This window comes from Astatotilapia calliptera, chromosome 22 (assembly GCF_900246225.1).
Source record: "Astatotilapia calliptera chromosome 22, fAstCal1.2, whole genome shotgun sequence".
Taxonomy (NCBI): Eukaryota; Metazoa; Chordata; class Actinopteri; order Cichliformes; family Cichlidae; genus Astatotilapia; species Astatotilapia calliptera.
In genome coordinates this window covers 17,230,142-17,251,441 of record NC_039322.1, presented here as the reverse complement: position 1 = coordinate 17,251,441, position 21,300 = coordinate 17,230,142, and the positions used below count along the sequence as shown (strand labels likewise).

The window sequence follows — 21,300 nt, the reverse complement described above, 5'->3', positions numbered from 1 at the left end:
CAGACAGCTTTAGTTTAATGCAAGGCATTGTAATAAAGTAGAAAAAGGTTCTATTCACACAAACAATACTGAACCTCAGAGCAACACTATGACCATTGTGCAGTTTTGTGTTCTGTTGATTATTTAAACCAGGTTGTTTTTTTTTGTTTTTTTTTTTTGTTTTTTTCAGGTTCTTTGATTAAAACAAAGAAAAATGATCTGTTCAGGAATGACCATGTTAACAGAACTATATTAAATGACCTTTTTTGGGGGGAGGAGGGGGTCAGAAAGGAGGCAGTGGCTCCATACAGGGAGTGCAGAATTATTAGGCAAGTTGTATTTTTGAGGAATAATTTTATTATTGAACAACAACCATGTTCTCAATGAACCCAAAAAACTCATTAATATCAAAGCTGAATGTTTTTGGAAGTAGTTTTTAGTTTGTTTTTAGTTTTAGCTATTTTAGGGGGATATCTGTGTGTGCAGGTGACTATTACTGTGCATAATTATTAGGCAACTTAGTTAACAAAAAACAAATATATACCCATTTCAATTATTTATTTTTACCAGTGAAACCAATATAACATCTCCACATTCACAAATATACATTTCTGACATTCAAAAACAAAACCAAAACAAATCAGCGACCAATATAGCCACCTTTCTTTGCAAGGACACTCAAAAGCCTGCCATCCATGGATTCTGTCAGTGTTTTGATCTGTTCACCATCAACATTGCGTGCAGCAGCAACCACAGCCTCCCAGACACTGTTCAGAGAGGTGTACTGTTTTCCCTCCTTGTAAATCTCACATTTGATGATGGACCACAGGTTCTCAATGGGGTTTTCTTCTTTTATACCCTTTCTTGCCAGCCACGCTGTGGAGTACTTGGACGCGTGTGATGGAGCATTGTCCTGCATGAAAATCATGTTTTTCTTGAAGGATGCAGACTTCTTCCTGTACCACTGCTTGAAGAAGGTGTCTTCCAGAAACTGGCAGTAGGACTGGGAGTTGAGCTTGACTCCATCCTCAACCCGAAAAGGCCCCACAAGCTCATCTTTGATGATACCAGCCCAAACCAGTACTCCACCTCCACCTTGCTGGCGTCTGAGTCGGACTGGAGCTCTCTGCCCTTTACCAATCCAGCCACGGGCCCATCCATCTGGCCCACCAAGACTCACTCTCATTTCATCAGTCCATAAAACCTTAGAAAAACCAGTCTTGAGATATTTCTTGGCCCAGTCTTGACGTTTCAGCTTGCGTGTCTTGTTCAGTGGTGGTCGTCTTTCAGCCTTTCTTACCTTGGCCATGTCTCTGAGTATTGCACACCTTGTGCTTTTGGGCACTCCAGTGATGTTGCAGCTCTGAAATATGGCCAAACTGGTGGCAAGTGGCATCTTGGCAGCTGCACGCTTGACTTTTCTCAGTTCATGGGCAGTTATTTTGCGCCTTGGTTTTTCCACACGCCTCTTGCGACCCTGTTGACTATTTTGAATGAAACGCTTGATTGTTCAATGATCACGCTTCAGAAGCTTTGCAATTTTGAGACTGCTGCATCCCTCTGCAAGATATCTCACTATTTTTGACTTTTCTGAGCCTGTCAAGTCCTTCTTTTGACCCATTTTGCCAAAGGAAAGGACGTTGCCTAATAATTATGCACACCTGATCTAGGGTGTTGATGTCATTAGACCACACCCCTTCTCATTACAGAGATGCACATCACCTAATATGCTTAATTGGTAGTAGGCTTTCGAGCCTATACAGCTTGGACTAAGACAGCATGCATGAAGAGGATGATGTGGACAAAATACTCATTTGCCTAATAATTCTGCACTCCCTGTAGTGTAGTGGTTAACACATAAGTTCCTTGGTTTGTCCATCCCAGTCAGGAAGACCATCTAGTGTGCAAAATCAAAATTTGCAGATCCATCTCCAGACAATGAAAAAGACTTAAATATATATTTATTTTTTATTATTTATTCACAGATAGGTCTGAACCAGAACCATATATTGAGCATGCAAACGTGCCCAAAGCTGGAAGTTCTTTATATGGCCGTCAGTATGTGTGTTCAGGGCTGTGCCTATGCTGTGTGTCTGTGTGCTCATGTCTGTATGAAGTTGTATGTGTACATAGGGATGTGTTTAGCTAGTGTAGTAGGTGAAAGGAAAAATCATCAAGAAAATGGTGTGGGAATTAAATTAGGAAAGGCACAAAAGTATTCATGTGAGTTCTCAGTTATGTCGAAGTAAAAACCAAACTTCCAAAACATTTGTTCTCAGACTTGAAAAATGAGACGGCGTCGTTGTCGAGATCCAAGTTAGAGATAAAAGACTAAAGTAACGTTTATATGGTATGAAGGTGCCGAAGAATGCAGTAGTACCAATGAAAAGGGTTTGGAACCACCAGCAGTCTTTTAAGACATGGCTGTCCAGCCAAACTGACTGCCTGCTGCACATTCTTTCAGTTATTCATTACTTATTCTGATGTTGTGTGATCCATGTGTTAAGAAGAACTTTGTTAGCTAAATGATTTGAGCAAGACCATATCTGTCAAACTGGGGGGGGGGAAAATGATTTGGGCTTGACCAAAAATAAGTACTCTGCTCTGAAAAACAACTCCTTATACGGAGATTACAAAACTTGTGTTTTAACCTAAGACTCAAGAAGGAGATTTTATGACTGAAAACATGATGAAAACTGTGCCAAATAAGACCTGAATATAATGGGGGCGACAAAGCAGGAGTGTTTATTTGTACACTGGGGTGGGCATGGAAGAGTTCATTTCTGTAAGAGACTTTTTTTTTTTTTTTTTTTGGTAAAAGACCACTTTTGCCAAAGCGCCCACTCAAAGTTTGCCACAAACTACCTGAATATTTCACAGAGCATGAGAAGCAAAAAAAAAAAAACCAGTATTTGGCCAAAGTGGGAAACGTGCATCAAGGATTGCTACAGATGTGCATAGCTTTGGCAGTTCTTAATGAAAACCTTTTCTGCTCAGGATCTCGGCCTGAGCAGTTAAATGCTTCAGCAAAAAAAACTTGCCATAGAGAATCAGGCAAACCGAACAAAGGTGTGCCACATTTGGTAGATCGATGCTGCCAGATAAATTTTACTCAAGTATAAAGTGAATAAGTACTGAATAAATATGTAAATTTCACATTGGGTTTAAAATTTTGTAAATCATACAAAATACACCAAACAGTTGTGGAGTATGAGTGTCCTTCCTACATAAGTATGCAATTCAATGCTTATAGAAAGAGGTGCTTTTAGCTCCTCCCTGGGAGTGGGGTGGATCCATATTTGATTTGGTATGCTGGGTACCCATCCTGACACAACCCTCCCATTTATCTGAGCTTGGCGCTCATGGCCCACACAGGCTGGGTTTGTTTGTATCTCTGCTCAGTCTCACCCTGGGGTGACCTTTCGTGCATAAGGCGACTGTGCTAACCACTACATGCTCACATTGCACTGTTGCTAGTGATTCATGGTTAACATCCTGTTTTTGGTCTGTGGTAACTTTGAGCAATACCCTTTTTTTTTTTTTTTTTTTTTTTTATATTAACTGAGTTGCTAAGCTGTACTTGGCTATAGTGATTGAATAACAGGAAGAGACCAGAGATGCTGAGCAGTCCGTTCTAATATCAAAAATAGTGCACATGGTGTGTCTATTACAGCGGTCCCCAACCCCCGGGCCGGTCCGTGAGTCATTTGGGACCGGGCCGCGAGAGTTGAGACTGGGGTGTGAAATGTATGGTTTTCAGGGTTTTTATCGTTTTTTTTTGTTTGTTTTCTTAGCGTTATTTCGTTAACTCTGTTTTCCTGGGTCTTTTCACGTGTGTTATGAATAAGTCTTCTTTTTTCGGTACCGGTACTAGTTTTATTTTGTTGTATTTATCCACGACTCCTTAAAGGACGGTCCGTCAGGCACAAACCGGTCCGTGGCGCAAAAGGTTGGGGACCGCTGGTCTATTAGAAGCAAACAAGTGGGGGCTTTTGTGTACCCTGCTGCTGTGCCTGCACACTTTTATTTTTGTTTTATATTTGCCAGACATTCTGTGCTTGTTGATGAGGGAAATGTTAATACATTTTTTTTAATTATTATTTTTTTTTTTTTAAAAGATGAATCTGAAACTTGAACATGTAGAAATGTTTACGTGTTTGATAAAATTCTGTATGCACCCTGTAGTGAGCATTGCTATTAGGGGGGGGATTAAAACGAAAAAACAAGATTTATAAAATTTTGTTTTGACTGCAGTACTGGAGGGACTTGAACAACAGCACAAGGTCTTGAAGAATGAAGGTTAGTGATAAGTTGGTTTTGATTTTTGTTTTTTAAATTGAAACTTTTTTTCTTTAAATAATGATTTTTGGTTGTTTTTGTTTATGCCTCTGCAGTTCCACCTTGTCAAACATATAGCAAACTCCAAGGAAATGAATCATTTCCTCTACTTGGTAAGTACTACTAGAATAAGACTGTCAAGGTCTCTATTAAAATATTCTTATTATGACTCAGAAGAGAGTGAATATCACCAATTCTGTATCCCACTGTAATGATGCTGGTTGAGTTGAGGAAGGAGATGATAAAGAGAGTAATTCCAAGAAAGTCTGAGATATTTATTTCACACACAGGCTGACATCTCCCATTCTACAGTGCAACAAAAGATTTCCTCGCTCCCATCCATACTTATATTCATAGTGATCCGCACACGTGTTTGCCCTAAAGAGGGGATCTGATGGCGTCTGTCTCCCCCAAACATGCTGGCACTATAACAGAAACGGCTAAAAAAATAAAATAATTTGAGACTTTGGTTTGGTTAATGTTTTGTTTTTGTGCTTGGGTATTTTGTTCTGAAGCCCTTTGGGATGTTTATCTCTAAAGGTGCTATAGAAATAAATTTTTACTCAGATTGTAACTGCTGTTTTCATTCTTCCTTTTAATCTCTTCATTGCAGGCATCGAGTTCATCGTGATGTATGATTTATATGTCAAAGAACCCAATTCCCCAGAAGCACATTTTCTGTGTTTGCTCTGTGAGAGGAGGCTGTCAGAGCACGAATGCTACGACCATGCATTCAGCCGTGAACATGTGGCAAAATTCCTGGTGAATATCTTCTTTTTATTTTGAATATCCAAGTTCTCTTTTTTTGCAAAAATCCCAAGTAGATCAGCAGTTTCTGAAATACTCAGAACAGCCCATCTGGCAGTGGCACCAGTAACCAACTTTAATCACTTTCCTTCTCCATTCACATGCTCTGAACTTCAGCAGGCCCACTTACCCATGTCTGCATGCATCGATGCATGATACTGATTTGGATATTGGATACAAAGGAGTAAAGTGTGTACCGTGGAAGAGTGACTTGTATATTTTTGGTAAACTCTAAATTTAAAAAGGAGGAACTTAGGACCCTGGGGGAAAGTATTGACTCCATGTCAACTTAATTTAATCACTTTAGGTTTTATTTCTATTTAATTTCTATTTAACACTTAAACAACTGCCAAAAAGACACCACTAACAGATAATTTATTTAAATAAGTGCAAGCAGCAGCAGTTTTTTTTTTTGTTGTTTTTTTTTCTTTTCCAGGTGAGTGTACAATAATCTTTAGTTTAATTTGTTAGCTACCAGGCATATTAGCCACAGTAACATTATCCTGTTAAGCTAGTCAGTAGTTATTAATTCAACAGATGGAAAGAACGTGATTATGTAATTATGGGACAGCTCTGTATCGAGTTACTGGTTTCAGTAAATTCAATAAAATTAGGGTAAAAGTAATTTTAATATTTTCTAAAAAAATTAATTCTGCATTACATTTATTTTTTTAACTTGTAAACATTGTTTCTGCTGATAAAATGTCATTACTAAGTCAATCTTCAGAACAGGTGGTGGTCGCCACCCGCCCCACTTTTTTTGGGCTTTTGTTTTAAATGGCTTTAAAATGTGGACTATTTTAAAGTCATCCCAAAAATGTTTTGATGGTCAATCTCAGCAGAGTTTGAGATTTGGAAACCCCAAACTTTGAGGTAGAGAACTGATAATTTGTTTAAACTACACTTGTCAAAATTATCCCTAATTTATTTTAAAGGGTGCAAAAAATCCCACAGGATGGCAAAGGGGATTTTTTTTTTTTCTTTTTTCAATACAAGTTCACTAAACTGAAAAGGCTAGACAAAAAGCACCTCCAAATTATTGAAGCTCTACCAAGGTCGCTGAATCAGTGACTCCCTAATGCTGGGCAGACACTGTGCGATTTTTGGCCCATTTTGAGCCGATTTTTCAGTTGTGCGACCGTTTTGGTGATCGGCCCGATTTTGGCCTTCATCGTGCATCCTGTAGTATACGTGGGGTAACGAGAAGCGATTAACACCTCACGACCAGCTCCCGTTCATCAACCGTCGTGAGCTCCTGCTCAAACTGTACGATTGACTCGCAGGGGTTAGAAGTTCATAGGTCACGTAGTGAGGGTGTCACTGCAGCTTCTCACACTGCTCACGCGCAAGCATATAAAAGTCGGTGAAAAAGACGGAGTAGCACGGCAGTGCAGCGTGTGATCTGGACACAACCGATGGAGGCACTTTTAGAACTTTGGAAAGCTCATCCGAGCCCTTTCGATGTGGCCTCAAAAAATTATCACGGCCACAACAACCGTGAAAATAGTTGGATTTACAATGCTGCTCAATCACAGCTGCCTGATCAATGTTTTAAATTAGCAATTTAGCAAAGTTGATGGTGGTGGTGTGTGAGTGAAAGACAGAGGGAGAGCAAGCGACAGAATTTCTGTTATAACCTTCAGTTTATGGATGCACAGTTTGAGCACTCAGGTCGCATCAGAGCATCGGGCCGTATAGTGTGAGACCCTGCATCGTGACCTACAAACTTCTAACCCCTGCGAGTCAATCGTACAGTTTGAGCAGGAGCTGAATCGCACGACTGAAAAAAAATCGCACAGTGTCTGCCCTGCATTACCCTGCCAGGAATTCAGAAATTCTAGTACTTTCCAGCTCTCCCTATATGGTTCCAGCTCTATCTCCTACGAGGCCCCTTGGCACTGTGTATCCCAAGCCAATTATCCCATCTGCCTGCTATCAGAGAAACTTGAGGGTGCATGTGGTCTCAATCTCTCACTTCAGTTAGAGCTGTATGTGGAGAACTCTTGGTACGATATTGGTACATACACTTACACACTATTCGTCTTACACCTATGTGTTGTGAGATAAATACATTTTTTATAGTGCACTCTCACTTTTCCAGTATGAACCAGTATTTTTACTTTCATGATTTGCAGTAAATTAGAAGAAAATGATGACAGGAGGTACCAGAAGCAGTGTATTCTTCCTCCTGCATTTCTGTTCTCAAATCAAATCTGAGACTATTTCAAAATGTTTAAATAAAATGGTTTATAATGGGCTTTTTTTTTTCTTCCTCCTTCTGTAACTGTTTAGTAAAACTAAAAAGGACTAATGCTGAGTCTTTCACTTAAAGAATCAGTCTTTGTAACAAAGTTTAGAAACTTTTATTAGCAAATGTTAGCTGAAGACTATGTAAAAGCTTGCAGCTTGGAGTCATATGAGCAACTGCAGGAAAAAGGAAGCTTGAGTGATGAAAGTTGGAAATGTTGTATCAGGTTTAATTCCTACTGTCTGAAGTGTCCAGTAAATGCAAATAATGTAGAGAAATGAATCTGTTAAGGTTCAAAATTGAGGAGGGAGAGTACAAACCACCCTTGGTCCAGAAGGTCTTGGTCAAACAATGATTTTTAATGAATACACACATGTGGGAAGACAACTCTGTACGCAGACAGCAAGTAGTCTTCGACTTCCTCAAAGCATACACAGATTTTTTTTTTTTATAGCATCAGGGTTTGATTTACTGACGCCCCTTCATGCGTCACAGATACATTTTATACATAGATCAGATCAACACCACAATGACTTTTAACCCAGAAGATCATCTTCTATTTTCATGGCTGGTACTTTCCGTTCTTGTCTTAAAGTGAATTGTTCCTCTTTCTTGCCGAGACATGACTAATCTCTCCTCTAAATAAATCTAACTCGTGTGTGTGTGTGTGTGTGTGTGTGTGTGTGTTGACCTCACATGCTCTTTGTGTCACCTCTTCACCTACTAACTGTCTGTGTCTCGTCCTCAAATGCTCTTTCTCAATTCACCTGTTGCACTTCTGTCCTTTCACCAGACCAGAGGCTCACTGAGACTATATGTATGTCTTCTACTAAATAAATGTTTTAACCAAGAACTTCTACTTAAAACCTTAATATAAAATGACCTGATATATAAGTGTTTTGTAAGCATGTATTGCAATTCCTTCTATGTTCTAGTTTTCCCTCAGCATGTATCACCTGAACAGTCACGTCAGTGAAGCTTAAGACCTTTAAAGAACCTGAACATCAACTCAAATAAGCACAGATATGCATTGTGTACACAATAGTTATAACTGCATCTGAAATGCAAAATTAACATCATCATAAACATCTTAAGGCCATCTTAAAGCTATCTGTTACATTGTTAAAGCCTCGTCTTAGCCTGCTGCTCAAAATAACTTCCTGCTTCTGCAAACTCTCTGCAAGCCTGTTTCCTGTCAGCCTGTGACTTTTAGCCTTTCTGAAAGACACACACTGTTCAACCCCTGAATGCAATATAAACTCCAGATTATATTATTAATGCAATGGTAATAATGATGATTATTTAACAATAGCAGTAAAATAATTTCCCTGCTCCACAGAAGCTTGAGTGATGAAAGTTGGAAATGTTGTATCAGGTTTAATTCCTACTGTCTGAAGTGTCCAGTAAATGCAAATAATGTAGAGAAATGAATCCCAGAGAACTGAACTGAAGACATGTCAATAAAGCTTGTGTTCATCTCTGTGCGTAGGACCGTTTCCACCCAGGCTCACTGGATTCCAGCGCTGATGCAGAGACATTACTGGACTTGGCAAAACAGGCAGCAACAATTCACAATAAATCTCACATACAGGTATTCTCTACTAGGTTGATAAAGATGGTTGATTTAATTTAAACTTTTGCTCTTTCCACACTTATGCTTTTGAATCGGTCTTCTCTCGAAGGTAATATATTTGCAGCGTCCCATTACGGAGCCATACTCCTACGTTATAGGTGAGTATTTATGTTGCAGTTAATGTTTTTTTTTTCAGTGGCATCTGCAGATACATTGGGTTGGACACTTTTCATGTGTTCTTTTCCAGCAACAAAAATCTTGGAACGTGTAAAGTGGAAAACTGAGAACAAAAAGCTTAAACCCCAAATAAAACTTCATAGAAAACTGGGTAAGTACACTAAAATGTTTTAAGAATCATATAGATGTTCAGTATTGTCCAAGCAGAAAATGTGCATGCATGGCTCCCAGGGTGGCATTGCATTGTCTTTATTTGGAAAGCTGACTTGCTGTTTTTAGTTTACAGAATGGATACCTAATATGACAACTGTACTCAGACTGACTTGTATATCCTTTTTTTTTTTTTGTCTCAGTTCCGAGGATAACTGTAAAAGACGAGCAACGCGTGAGAGGTGTCTGTCAGAAAAATGGCAGCACCAACACAGTCGGTGTAGAAGAAATCAAAAAAGAGCGTGACACACCGACACAAAGTGAAAATGACTCGGGGTTGAAAAGTGAAGCGGCTTCAGAAGTGATGAACAGTCCAGGTGAGGTGTGTCGGGCAATAAAGCAGGAGCCAGAAGAGGCTAAAATAAAAGGATCAGCTGGGGCGAAGCAAAGCTGCCACAATGCCAACAAAGATAATGGTGCAGACTCTGGGATAGAAGATGGCAGAAGTAGCAAAGATGTCCCAGCACAGCTGAAGAATTACAAAGAAATGGAAAGAAAGAGACAGCACAGTGTGTCTGAAACATCGCAAGAGGACTCGTGTCCTACTGAGTGTGTGGGGAGAGAAATGGGCCCTAAAAGACAGCGTCGGACCTCCACAGAAGACTCGTGTGACAAAGCCCCAAAAATGTCTGATATTAGCATAAAGAAGGAGAACAATGAAGATGAAGCCTGCAAAGCGGCAATTGACAAAGGTTTGGAAGGTTTTACTGACCATCTTACTGTTTTTGTTTTGATATGTCAAGAGAGTTGGTTTTCTCCTCTGTCAGGGGTAGACATTTGTTCAAACACAAGTAAGAGAAATAAGACACTGCAGACCGACTCAGAGAGTATTAGAAACGTGCGCACGGGTGAATGCCTCTGAGAAGACACACACACCGAGTGCAGGCTCGGTTGCTTTATTTATAGTGAAAGTAAGTTACATAGTACTTCCTCTTTTAACAGAAAGGGGAGAGGTCAGGCATTATCTCAGCTTATCTGACCTTGCACACATACACTGAAAATAACAATGCAGAAGTATATCATGCTTATCTGACATCACACACTGAAGTAAGGAATGCATTATGTTCTCTTTAACAATAAGCTTGGTTATGTGAAAATATATGAACACACAAAATATAAGGCACACTTGATTATATTGTATTATAGAGATTTGGCTATATTGTATAATGTAGAAAATCTCTTGACATCCTCTTAGCTCTCAATAATGTGTAATAGATTTTTATTTATTTTAATAATTATGCCTTGTTTTTTGATTATAAGGAGAGCTAAGTATTTTTATTTAAAAATATTCTAAGAAGGGGAAAACATGGATGGTATTGTCCCGATTCTTTGATATTGGGAATAAGAACAAACCAACACTGGCTCCGATGAGTTCAATCAAACGATGATTTTATTAAGCACACGTGTGGGAAGATGTATACTGTAACATCAGCATAGATCTTTGCTAAAAAGCACACTTCTTCAAAATGGTTTTAATATGTCAGGGTTCGGCCCCTTCTTGCGTCAACAAAGAATATAACATGCTGTTTGTTTCAAAAGTCTCCCCCTCCAGATGGTTCCTGTTGACTTGTTCATTTCATGCTTATTTTAACACCTCTTGCATCAACTGTTGCTATGCAGTTACAAGCAAAGTGTATCTCTCACCTCTGACCTAGAACTTCATCTACAGTTAGTTGTGTCTGTAAGCTTGCTTGCCTTGGCCTTTTTGTGCTCTGATCACCTTACACAATAGATCAGCTGGACATTCACGCCAGACAAAGGTTATGACCTTCAAAAGGACTGAGCGCATTTGCAAAGTGTATAAAATAACTACAACTACGCACTTGATAAAAATTTTAATAAGGTGGCACTAATGCAAGCCAAGTTAGCAATGAGATATTTTCTTTTAATTCCACAGTGTTAGTGGTAAACAAATCTGTCCCACAGGTTTTATCGCTCTGCTTAAATGCTGCTGTCCTCAGCATGAGCCTGTCTACCTCTGCGAGTCCTGCTCTTTGAAGGTCTCAGAGAAGGACATCGTCAGCCATCTGACTGGATTTGACCATCACAAGGTGCCACTGGTGGTGAGTACATGTTCAGTTTTAAGTTGGGCTTCTTTTTTTTTATCTCAGTGCAATGCTCATATGTTATATTTGAGCATTGCACTCGGTGTCATATTTGACATCGAAGTTTCTAAGACTCGATTTAACAGAAGGATCTAAGAAGCTGATATGCTGCCTAATTTCTGAGATCATATGGTTGGGAGCAATAATTGAAGTTTCTCTAACTTTAATTGTGGCTTAGCTCTTCAAGAGGAAGGAAGAATATGTTTGACAGGCTAAAAATATTGTGTTCACTTGAACTGGAGAAAGGGGAACCAAAATAAAAGCTACTTGCGATTAGCATAAAAAAATATACAAGCTCAAGTTTGGTCTGAACCTTAAATATATTATATTTTCACACTAATATCCAAAATTAAAATCTTCATTTGGGGTACTAATTTTATTTCTGTTTTGACTGCAGGATGTTAATGTAAATGAAGAAGTTTACAGTAAGGTCTCAAAACAAAGCTTTCAGTCAGGTAAGGATGCACCTTGCTTTCTGTGTTTGGGTTGTTTTGTTGTTACTTCACCTTAGTGAAGCTAATTTGGAGAGACAGAACTACCAAAGTGCAGAATTTCCTCATTTTATCCCACTGTCATTACAGCCATAGAGACAGTCAAGGCATTTCAAACTCAGCAGGACATTGGGTCTACATTCCCTTCATCCTCAGCTCCTACCTGCGTAAAACCTGTGGACACTTCAGTCGACCAACATGATGACAATACAAAGGGCAGCGTGAAGGTAAGTGAAGTGTATTATGAATAGAGTTTATGCGTGATATTCATGTGAGATTTGCAATAATGGAAAATTCTGAAGTAAAGGCACAAACTAAAGAGATGAAGGAAAATGTATTCATGTTAGAGCTGACCGAGCTCTCCTTCCCGGCTCCATCCAAACCCTGTTTGCCTGCTAGCTGGTACACATAGGATCAGAGACTGACTTTTTAAACAGAGATACTTGCACAGATTCAAACAGATAACATTGGTACCAAACCTTACTGCATTGATGTGCGTGGTCGAAATCCACAACCTGAACACTGCATGCTTGTGTCTGCTTAAAAAAACTTAACTACTGCTACTAAATGCCATTGTTTCATTGTGAAGGTGGTGAACATGGTGACTGATGCCGACCAAGAGGAGTCTGCGTTATTTAAAGGCACTGGAATAACTCAAGTCCTCCCTCAATCAACTGAAGAGGGCACAAAGAGTAACAAAGCCCCCAAGCCAGCTAACAAATCTGTCACTTGTTCAGTTACTCCCAGAAGTGGAGAAAACGTAAGTCTGTGTGTGTCAAATGCAAGTGGCACAAAAACCGCCTCCAAAGCCAGTATTACTCCAAACACAAAGTCAACTGCAGAATCTGCAGCAGTGTGCAGAACCGGAGCTCCATCGAGAGTGACGGCTACTTCTTCAAACAGAATACCTCCTCAGACTGAATCCACAGTGGTGCGAGAGGCTACTTGCAAAACTGCACCTTCCTCCAGAAGTGAAAAGTTTCCATCTCATCAGTTAAAAACAAAAGCCACCCCTCAAATGGCACCTGTGGCTAAAAAGCCCAGAACCTCAGTTAGACCTGAGAGTGTGGAGACTTCTGCAAAGACCGTACATGTGAAGAATTCAGTGGGGCCAAATGCATCACATTGTCATAAAAGTAACAAACCTGGCGCTCCTCATCAGGCCACGGGCACGTCTGTCAGGCCTGAACACAAGAAGCCACCCACAGAGCCACCCCAAACCTCCATGAGTAATAAGACAAAGCCAAGTGAAGGCCTTCCTAAAGTAGGCAAGTATTAAAGTTATTATTTCTGTTTGTAAAAAGTGAATTTCTTTCCACTATTTCATTTTTAACCAGAAGCCTGTGTTTTTGTTACTTTTTAGGCTTAAATGAGCTGATTGTGGTATCGTGTGAGGAGAAGCAGCAAGTCTACTGTAAGCTGTGTTCAGTGAAGCTAACCAGTTCCAGTGACTATCACCTGATCAGCTTAGACCACTGGAAAAAATATGTGGTGCGTGCTTTTAAGCGTCTATGCAGTGTAGCTTGTGAAGCAGTTCAGTAATATAGATGTTAATTGGATCTTGTTTGTTTTCTTTTTTTTCCCTGATTAGAAAACGAAGTATCCTGATTGGACCGCAAAGCCATCAGAGATGGAGAGAAAACTGAATGAGATAGCGATCCCCTTGACCGAGGCTGAGAGGAGTCTCGGACCTCGCAAACCACAGGTCTACCAACAGACAATTTAAATCACAATTAACAGATTTTTTGCATTTTTAACATTATGTGTGGCAAAACGAATACACATGAGAGTACAACATTAAAGTGACAGCTCATAAGGTAAAGCTTTCAATTACAGTTGTTTATATTTATCCTGCTAGATTCTGAAAGTGAAGAAGGACATGTATGAAAAGCTGGCTCATCTTCCAGAAGATGAAGGTAAAGAAAGATTGATTCATTTTTTCCTAAAATGGAGAATCCAGTCTCTTAATGCTTGAGACTGTAAACGTGGCACACAGCCCAGACCTTGTCTGGGGGGGAGGGGGAGACTTTACTGCTTGGTCAGAATGACTAAGCAAACATTCAGAGAATCTGAATTGAGTTGAGTTTGTGCCATGAAGAATTCACAGTTGGCAATCAGAATCAAACTACTTTATTAATCCCTGGGGAAACTGTGTCCAGTTGCTTCAACACAATAACAATGGTAAATGATACATTATATTACAAAGTTACTAAATAGATATTGTAGTGTGTACTTTCACTTTACATGGAGTTGTACAGAGAGATGGCCACAGGCAGGAGTAACTTGCTGTGTCATGCAGTGGTGCAGTTGGGTAATCAGTCTCTCACCAGATGTGTTCTTGTGACTGGCCAGCATGTTATAGAGTGAGTGGAAGGTGGTGTCAAGCATTGTCCTTATCTTGGACAACAACCGGTCCCCGACATCACCTCGAGTCCAGCTCACTCCCCAAAACGTTACTGCCTTTGCTGATCAGTTTATTGAATCTGTCGGCATCTGCAACTGTCAACCTGCTGTCCTAGCATGTAAACGCATAGAGGATGGCCACAAAAGACACATTGTACAACAGACATTAAAAGATCTTAGCCGCCTCAGAAAGATGTACAGTAACTAATTAGCCATGTATCTGATGAGTGTACTGTATGTGTAGTTTATAGACAAAGAAGTCACAGATTTGAACTCTTTTCCTGTCCATCTTTTGATTCTCAGCTGTCAAATATGTGAAGTCAATGAATCAGAGAAGCTTGCGGCTCTCATCAACCTCCCCAGCTGATTCTGCCTCTGCCAGTCCATGCGACGTTTCAAGCTCAGATGATGGTAAATAAGACAGCTCCAAACAGGTCCTAGTTTATGGATACCAGCAGCTGATTTCAAAAATGCATTTATTGTCTCTTAGGGATAAATAAAATGTCAGAACTTTCTACTTACGAATGTCCAGCGGTGGAGAACAAAAACCAGCACCAGGCACTGTTGATCCAGAAAGAAGGTGAGACCCCAAATGCAAATGAATATATCTTTAAGAAAGGTTTTGAATATGATTTTTCTATTTGTTTCTGTTAACTCAGAAATGAGCTCGAACTCAAAAGTGGAGGCAGACCTGGCTGCATCGAAGCCAATCGGACACAGCTCGGAAGGTGAAGACATACAATCTGATGACATGATTCTGGACGAGCTTGAAGACGAGGAAACTGCAGGTAATGCATCCATGCTTGTCACTGGCTTTTTTAAAAAATTTTTATATAGAATCACACATAAAATAAATGTTTAAAGTTGAAGTAATAGATCTCTTCTACATAATTTAGAAATTGAGGATTTAGAGGAAGATGTAGAGATTCAGACTTGCACTGAAGTCATGTCTGAAATGCAGTGTCCTGGTAAATATAGAGCATTTTTACATATTCTGCTTCTGTAACATTTTATAGGTTCTCTTCTTGCTTTAACTCATTTTAGCATTAGTCATAATGTAGAAACTTTGTTTTGGCAGAGCTTCGTGGCGGCGCTAGAGACCACAGACCAAAGCAGCCGAAGAGTGAAGAATTTCAGGACAACTGGACATTGCCAGCATGCGCACAAAAACCTTTGACTGTCAAATTCAGCTGCTCAGAGCCACTCCCTGTAGCTGCTTCAGCTCATCCAGAAGGGCAGAACCAGCTGAGACCAAGGCAGAAGATGGACCACGTGTCTAGAGGCAATCCAGTATCAGAAGAGCACAGTGCATCACAGGCATTCTTAAGAACTCCAACAGGTTGGTGACGGTGGTGTTGATGGTGTTGTTTCATTTTATGATTGAAAGTAAAAACTCTGTATTGTGTCTGTGCTACCACAGAGGGAAGAAATCAGCGCTCTACTTCTGACAGCAATTTGTCCATCTTCTTGAATACAAAGGGACTGGATGCTGAACCAATTGTTGGTAGGTGTCTCCATCCTACACTGAAACTCCTTTCCACTCTCATTACTTTATCTCACTCTTTGTGCCCCCTGGTGTTTCTCCATCAGGTAAGGGTTATGTGTGGGAGTGCCGCGGGATTGCTTTGGAAACCCTTTTCTTATGCACGTGCTGCGAGAAGGCGCTCTCTCACCGCGACATCTGTCAGCACATGGTCAGCTCTGAGCACCAGCTCGAATACATGGTGTGTATTGTCCTAATAATGGTTTTTCAAATGTTTGAATAATAAGTGATCAGTATATGTTCCTACAATTTTAAAATATGTCTTTCAGCGGAAAGTATACCCTCAGTTTCTCCACAAGTTCTGGGATGAAGACCTGCCTTTAGACAAGAAACTGGAACTCTTAAAGAAAGTTTCCTGGAAGCTCTCAGAGCGGGAGCAAGATGAAAGTCCAAAGGTAGACTGTTAAGACCATATACTATAAAGATTGGCTCGATTCATCTGCTTTGACATCAATGACAATAGTAATAATATTTTCCCCCTTTTTGTACACAGGTTACTACGCTGAGAAAGGAGTTGCATGAACGTGTTCAGACGGCTCCATTCAGTGAAGGTAACAATAAGATCAAGTTATAACTGTCCACACAGTTTAGGTGAAGTGAATACACAGTAACTGTGTTTGTTCTTCAGCTATAAAAATTTTGCAAAATATGCATACGGACAAATCAAGTAAACTGGGCCTGGCGCAGGACAACGATGAACGCAGGGTCTTGGTACCACAGCACAACAGTGAGTCCAAACGGCTAAATCGATGTTTCATCTTCTTTATGTTAACTGGAGGAGGAGTATGAAGTGTGACCTCTGCTTTCTGTTGCACAGGTCAGCGGTCTGATGAGCGGCCAGTTCCAAATGAGTCTCTTTCCACAGAAATGCAATCAGCTCATAGAGCTGAGCGATACCAGAGAAGTGACAATGGTGAGAGGGGTCGCTTTTCCAAAACTGAACTTCTTCCATAGGCTCAGGGGGAATTAATTATTTGATGCCCAGCTGAGTTTTTTACTTCTCTAATTTTTATGTAAGTTTTTTATTGATGGTGAGAGACTGAATGTCAACCAAACTTTCCAAAAAATTATATGACATAAAAGTTGCAGTTGATTTGCACGTCATTGAGTGAAATAAGTATTTGAAGAAATATAAAATGACCTTCAGTCACCCTCAGTCTGGAGCTCCATTCAAGATCTTGCCTTGTGGGGTGAGGATGATCATGAGAGAGGTGGTGGATCGGCCCAAAAGTAAACACTAGGAGGTTGTTGCCAAGAACATCACAGTGTAGCACGCTATTCTGTGATAGACTGACAAAGATCTCCTTGCTCAGGAAGATGCATGTGCAGGCCCATCTTAAGTTTGGCAGTGAACATCAGAGAAGACTTGGAAGAAAGTGCTGTGGACAGATGGAAATCAAAATTGCACTCTTTGGTAACTCGACCTGCTGTGTTTGGAGGAAGAGAAATATATGAACACCATCCTCATTGTCAAACTGGAGGTAGAAAAGATTGTTTTGGGCCAGTTCCTGGGTACAGGATGACCTCACTGCGTTGAGGGGCCAATAGTCAGGCCTGTGTACTGCCTAGACCTCAGATCTCAATCCTATTTTATAAAAAAAAAAAAAAAATACTAATAATAAAATAAAAGGGAGGTGAAGTGAAGTTTTGTTTCTTGGCTCCTGCTTGGCAACTCAAAAGCTTTATTTCAACTTTATTGTTTTAGTTTCTGTAAAGAGTGGTGGTCCAAAATCACTCTGGAGATTTCTGACCTGGGGGCCAACTACAAGAAACGTCTTACCACTGTTATTCAACAAGGGTTTCTACTACTAAGTCATTTGTTTGTGTGGTGATCAAATGCCTGTTTCACTCAATAGCACACACATCAATATGTAACTTTTATTTAAGGTGTTTTTATTGTTTTTTTGGTTGATATGCTGTCTCTCCATAAAATGAAACTGCCCTCAATATTAGCTAATATTTACTGGTATTTCTCTGTATGTGAACAAGCTTACAAATTCAATGGTAGTTGTAAATAATAATATTGTTCCCAACTACATAAAATTTGACTTGAGCTCAACGCAGAACCATGTATGAATTTCTTGTATATTTCTGTTCTGAGTTTTAAATTTGAACGTGCCAATATAAATTAGATTTTTGTGCTATTTAAAGTGGTTGATGGGACAACAACTTATCCTCTATTGAGTAACTAGTTTTAATTTGAGTTAGAGCAATACAAGCAACTATTGACAACAAAGCCTGCAATGTTGTTTTTGTGCTTCACCTATTGCAGTAATTTGAAGTGTAATGGTTTGAGTCAGGTGAGCTAACTCTGCATTTGGCTTTCTCTTGCATTAAGCTTCACACTGTTAGATTGCTTTGGACAGGAGGGGAGAGGAGGCTCAAAATAAAAGTGAGGTGAAGCTTGCTAACCTGGCTCTGCATGTTTCCATTTTGCGTTCTACGCCACTGGCAGACATACCGTATATGTATATATTTAGTATTAGTATATTAGTGCTGTAATCTGATTGGTTTACCAACCTCACCTGTGCTGTGAACTGCATGAACAGTGACAGTTTAACCGTGTGTTTGCGAGTGTATGATGAAATCAGCCAAATTCAGCGTGGCATCTACATTATACTAATGTGTAATATACGTTTTTGAAATTAAGAAACTTCTCCATGGGTTTGGAGATGGAGACTATTCAAAGAGTGTGGAAAGAAATTTTTTTTTTTTTTTTTTTTTTTTTTTTTTTTAATTTCTGCAGGCTCTAATTGTGTTGTGCTATTCTGTCCTTTTTTTTTTTTTTCTTTTTTTCAGCTCAACTCACACAGGAGCCTCAGTTAGAGGCAACTCAAACGGTTGGTGACTTGGATGGGTTCAAAGAAAGAGGACTCCAGAGTCCTCTCAATGTGAGCGGCTCCAGCTCGAAGGATGATCCTGTTGCCTCACTGTTGCCCCATCCTGGCTCATGTCTCAGCCCTGAAGAGACCTGCTATAAGCCTCCTGTGCAACCAAAGCTCACGCCACCAGTCTCTGACTATCAGCAGCCTGCCCTCTGCTTGCATGTGAAACAGGAAGAGGCGCACTCAGAACCAGCATGCTCTTCGGCTGCTAATCCTACTATCAGCCAAACGCTGTCAGTGCCTCCCAGAGATCAGTGTCTCCCATCCAGGGAAAGGCCAGCTGATACTTTGCCATGCATAAATGATGTAGACTGGAGATTGGTTAGACACCTGATTGCTGTGGTGAGAGAATGTAGAATGAAAGCTCCTGTTACTGTTGATACTTTGGACTCCTGTGCTGCCGGTTCATCTGAAAGTGTGGAAAATAGGTTGAATTTGCATACAGTGACAAAAACTCCAACTTCCTCTGGCTCATTTAAAAGCATGCCTCTGACAGGAAACCCTGCTAATGCAGGCAGTGAGAACCAACGCTTCAGTCTGAGTGGAAGCTCAGAAGACACTTCATCTTCCCTGGACCATTTGATGACTGGAAATCCTTTTAAGGTTGAAGCTGCATCTGGTGCAAGGGCTACTACCGCCACTGTTGAGCCCAAAGACCCACAGCATCCACCAACTATTGCTGATCAAAGAGTCTTTGAACATTTCAGCCCTGTTTGCTATACAGACACCAGCCATAACCCAGGACAGATCCCACAGCCACATGCTGACTCAGAGGCTGACAGCTCTGGAGTTGACCAGTTGCCCATCAGTACCATTGTAACCGAGAGGCTGACGCAAAGGTTTATGGGACATTATACAGAACAGCCCCACACCGAGGTGAACAGCAGCCATCAGGGCAGTTTCCCTACAATTTCTGGAGACAACCCCACTGACTTTTTGGTGCCTTCAACCGGATACGAGTCACACAGCCAAATGCCTTATGTCGCAAGTTCACATCCAGGGTACGCACCGCCTCAGGCCGTATTAGGTTACACAACAGGAGAAAACCCTCAAGTTTATACTGGAGCTTTAAACCCAAGTGAAGGATACTCTGCAGCGGCAATCTACCCGGGAAATTTTTATCCACAGCTCGCCATCAGCCATTCAAGTTTGCAGTTATTTGGGCAATCTGCGGTGACTCCAGGATGGGTGAGCTTGGATATGTTGCACTACTACCCATCAGTGAGGAGATAAGTGACTGCTTTTTGGTTTTTCTACAAAAAAACATTTGCTGTTGTGCGTTTTGGCATTTGATTTTTCTCAAACTGTTTTTTGGGAGGGGGGGGGAATTAAAAAAAAAACAAAAACAAAAAAAAACATGCCATATTTAGTGAGTTTTATTCTTTCAAAGTAATGTTTAAATGGATAGTTTAACATGCATGTTTAATCCTTTCTTTTTTCCCCCTTTAAAAAAAAAAGAAAAAAAAGAAAAGAATTCATTATCTTATGGTTGGGCACTAGCTATCGTTAGCATTTGGAAAGCCTGAGGTGCAAATTGACACATTCACTGCCTTTTTCTCAGTATTTCTGTGTTTTCACTTGCCCTCCTGTACAGCATATGTTCTGATCACATTTAAGAAGCTAGATTTAGCCTGTTAAAACTCTTTGTTTTGTGTGTTGTTTTTTTGCCCTGTGGTTCATTTTGAGTAAAGCGCACAGATTTTCTGTGCAAGTAGCAAAAAGTTATGTTTAAAACTGTTTATATTCAGTATGAAGAGTGTGACGAAATCTCATTTATTTGTAGCTTGTTTTTAATCTGATAATAGCAGTTTTATATATATTTGTGGGTTTTTGTTTTGTTGGCTGATTTTTGATTTAAAAAAACAAAAAGAAACTTGATGTTTGATTTTTGACCAGTTAATAATAGATTTTGTTTGTCTGATGAATAAAAGGGAGGTAAACTTCCTCTTAAACAAAAGTATTTTTATGGGGTCTGAGATGAAGTGTTTTGCTGTGTGCTTGCCTTTACACTAAAGGGAGATCTGTGTATGATTGGGCACAAACTTTAAGGGGAAGGGAGAGAGACAATTCTCTATTTTAATATTAAGCTTGAAACTTGCCTTTTTTTTTTTTTTTTTTATGGACTTTATAGTGAGTCCTGGATCAGATGACTGTGAATCCTCCCAGTCATGCTGCACTAGGTCTAGCCTGCTTATCTGCATGTCTCCCAGATTGCAAGGTTTCTTCTTCACTCACTTTTTAAAAACACTGCATTTACTCATTAGTTGTTATTAACCTATCTTCTTCACGGTGTGTCTTTGTCCAGTCTCCCTTCCTGAACCTGGGTCTGCCAAAGGTTTCCTCCTGTTGAGAGGGAGGTTGTCCTTCCTGCTTTTGCCATAGCAATTGCTCATAGGGGGCCATTTGAGATATTTTCCCAGTGTTATTGTAGGGTCTTTACAATATAAGCCTTGAGGTAACTCTTGTGATTTGGTGGATATAAATAAAATTGAACAGAACTTATGAATGGTTACAACTGCAGGCATAAAAAATATATCTATA

At 40.0% G+C, this 21,300-nt stretch overlaps 1 protein-coding gene across 3 annotated transcripts in view; it reads left to right on the top strand.

The window, feature by feature from the left end:
* The window catches only part of LOC113014140 (uncharacterized), a 57,693-nt gene extending 37,094 nt beyond the window's left edge, over window positions 1-20,599 (top strand). For 2 of the 3 annotated variants that reach the window (XM_026155463.1, XM_026155465.1), the window contains 26 exons: window positions 4,234-4,278; window positions 4,374-4,430; window positions 4,931-5,079; window positions 8,862-8,963; window positions 9,055-9,103; window positions 9,193-9,273; window positions 9,476-10,024; window positions 11,259-11,395; window positions 11,835-11,892; window positions 12,019-12,155; window positions 12,518-13,196; window positions 13,292-13,419; window positions 13,520-13,633; window positions 13,787-13,844; window positions 14,635-14,742; window positions 14,822-14,911; window positions 14,991-15,119; window positions 15,228-15,299; window positions 15,410-15,670; window positions 15,752-15,835; window positions 15,922-16,055; window positions 16,144-16,269; window positions 16,368-16,425; window positions 16,503-16,601; window positions 16,692-16,787; window positions 18,674-20,599. In XM_026155463.1, the coding sequence (XP_026011248.1) occupies window positions 4,234-4,278; window positions 4,374-4,430; window positions 4,931-5,079; window positions 8,862-8,963; window positions 9,055-9,103; window positions 9,193-9,273; window positions 9,476-10,024; window positions 11,259-11,395; window positions 11,835-11,892; window positions 12,019-12,155; window positions 12,518-13,196; window positions 13,292-13,419; window positions 13,520-13,633; window positions 13,787-13,844; window positions 14,635-14,742; window positions 14,822-14,911; window positions 14,991-15,119; window positions 15,228-15,299; window positions 15,410-15,670; window positions 15,752-15,835; window positions 15,922-16,055; window positions 16,144-16,269; window positions 16,368-16,425; window positions 16,503-16,601; window positions 16,692-16,787; window positions 18,674-19,992 (4,919 nt within the window). In that variant the 3' untranslated portion in view covers window positions 19,993-20,599. The remainder of the gene's footprint in view (window positions 1-4,233; window positions 4,279-4,373; window positions 4,431-4,930; window positions 5,080-8,861; window positions 8,964-9,054; window positions 9,104-9,192; window positions 9,274-9,475; window positions 10,025-11,258; window positions 11,396-11,834; window positions 11,893-12,018; window positions 12,156-12,517; window positions 13,197-13,291; window positions 13,420-13,519; window positions 13,634-13,786; window positions 13,845-14,634; window positions 14,743-14,821; window positions 14,912-14,990; window positions 15,120-15,227; window positions 15,300-15,409; window positions 15,671-15,751; window positions 15,836-15,921; window positions 16,056-16,143; window positions 16,270-16,367; window positions 16,426-16,502; window positions 16,602-16,691; window positions 16,788-18,673) is intronic. The other variant, XM_026155464.1, reaches the window with a different exon arrangement.
* Window positions 20,600-21,300: the final 701 nt, after the last annotated feature.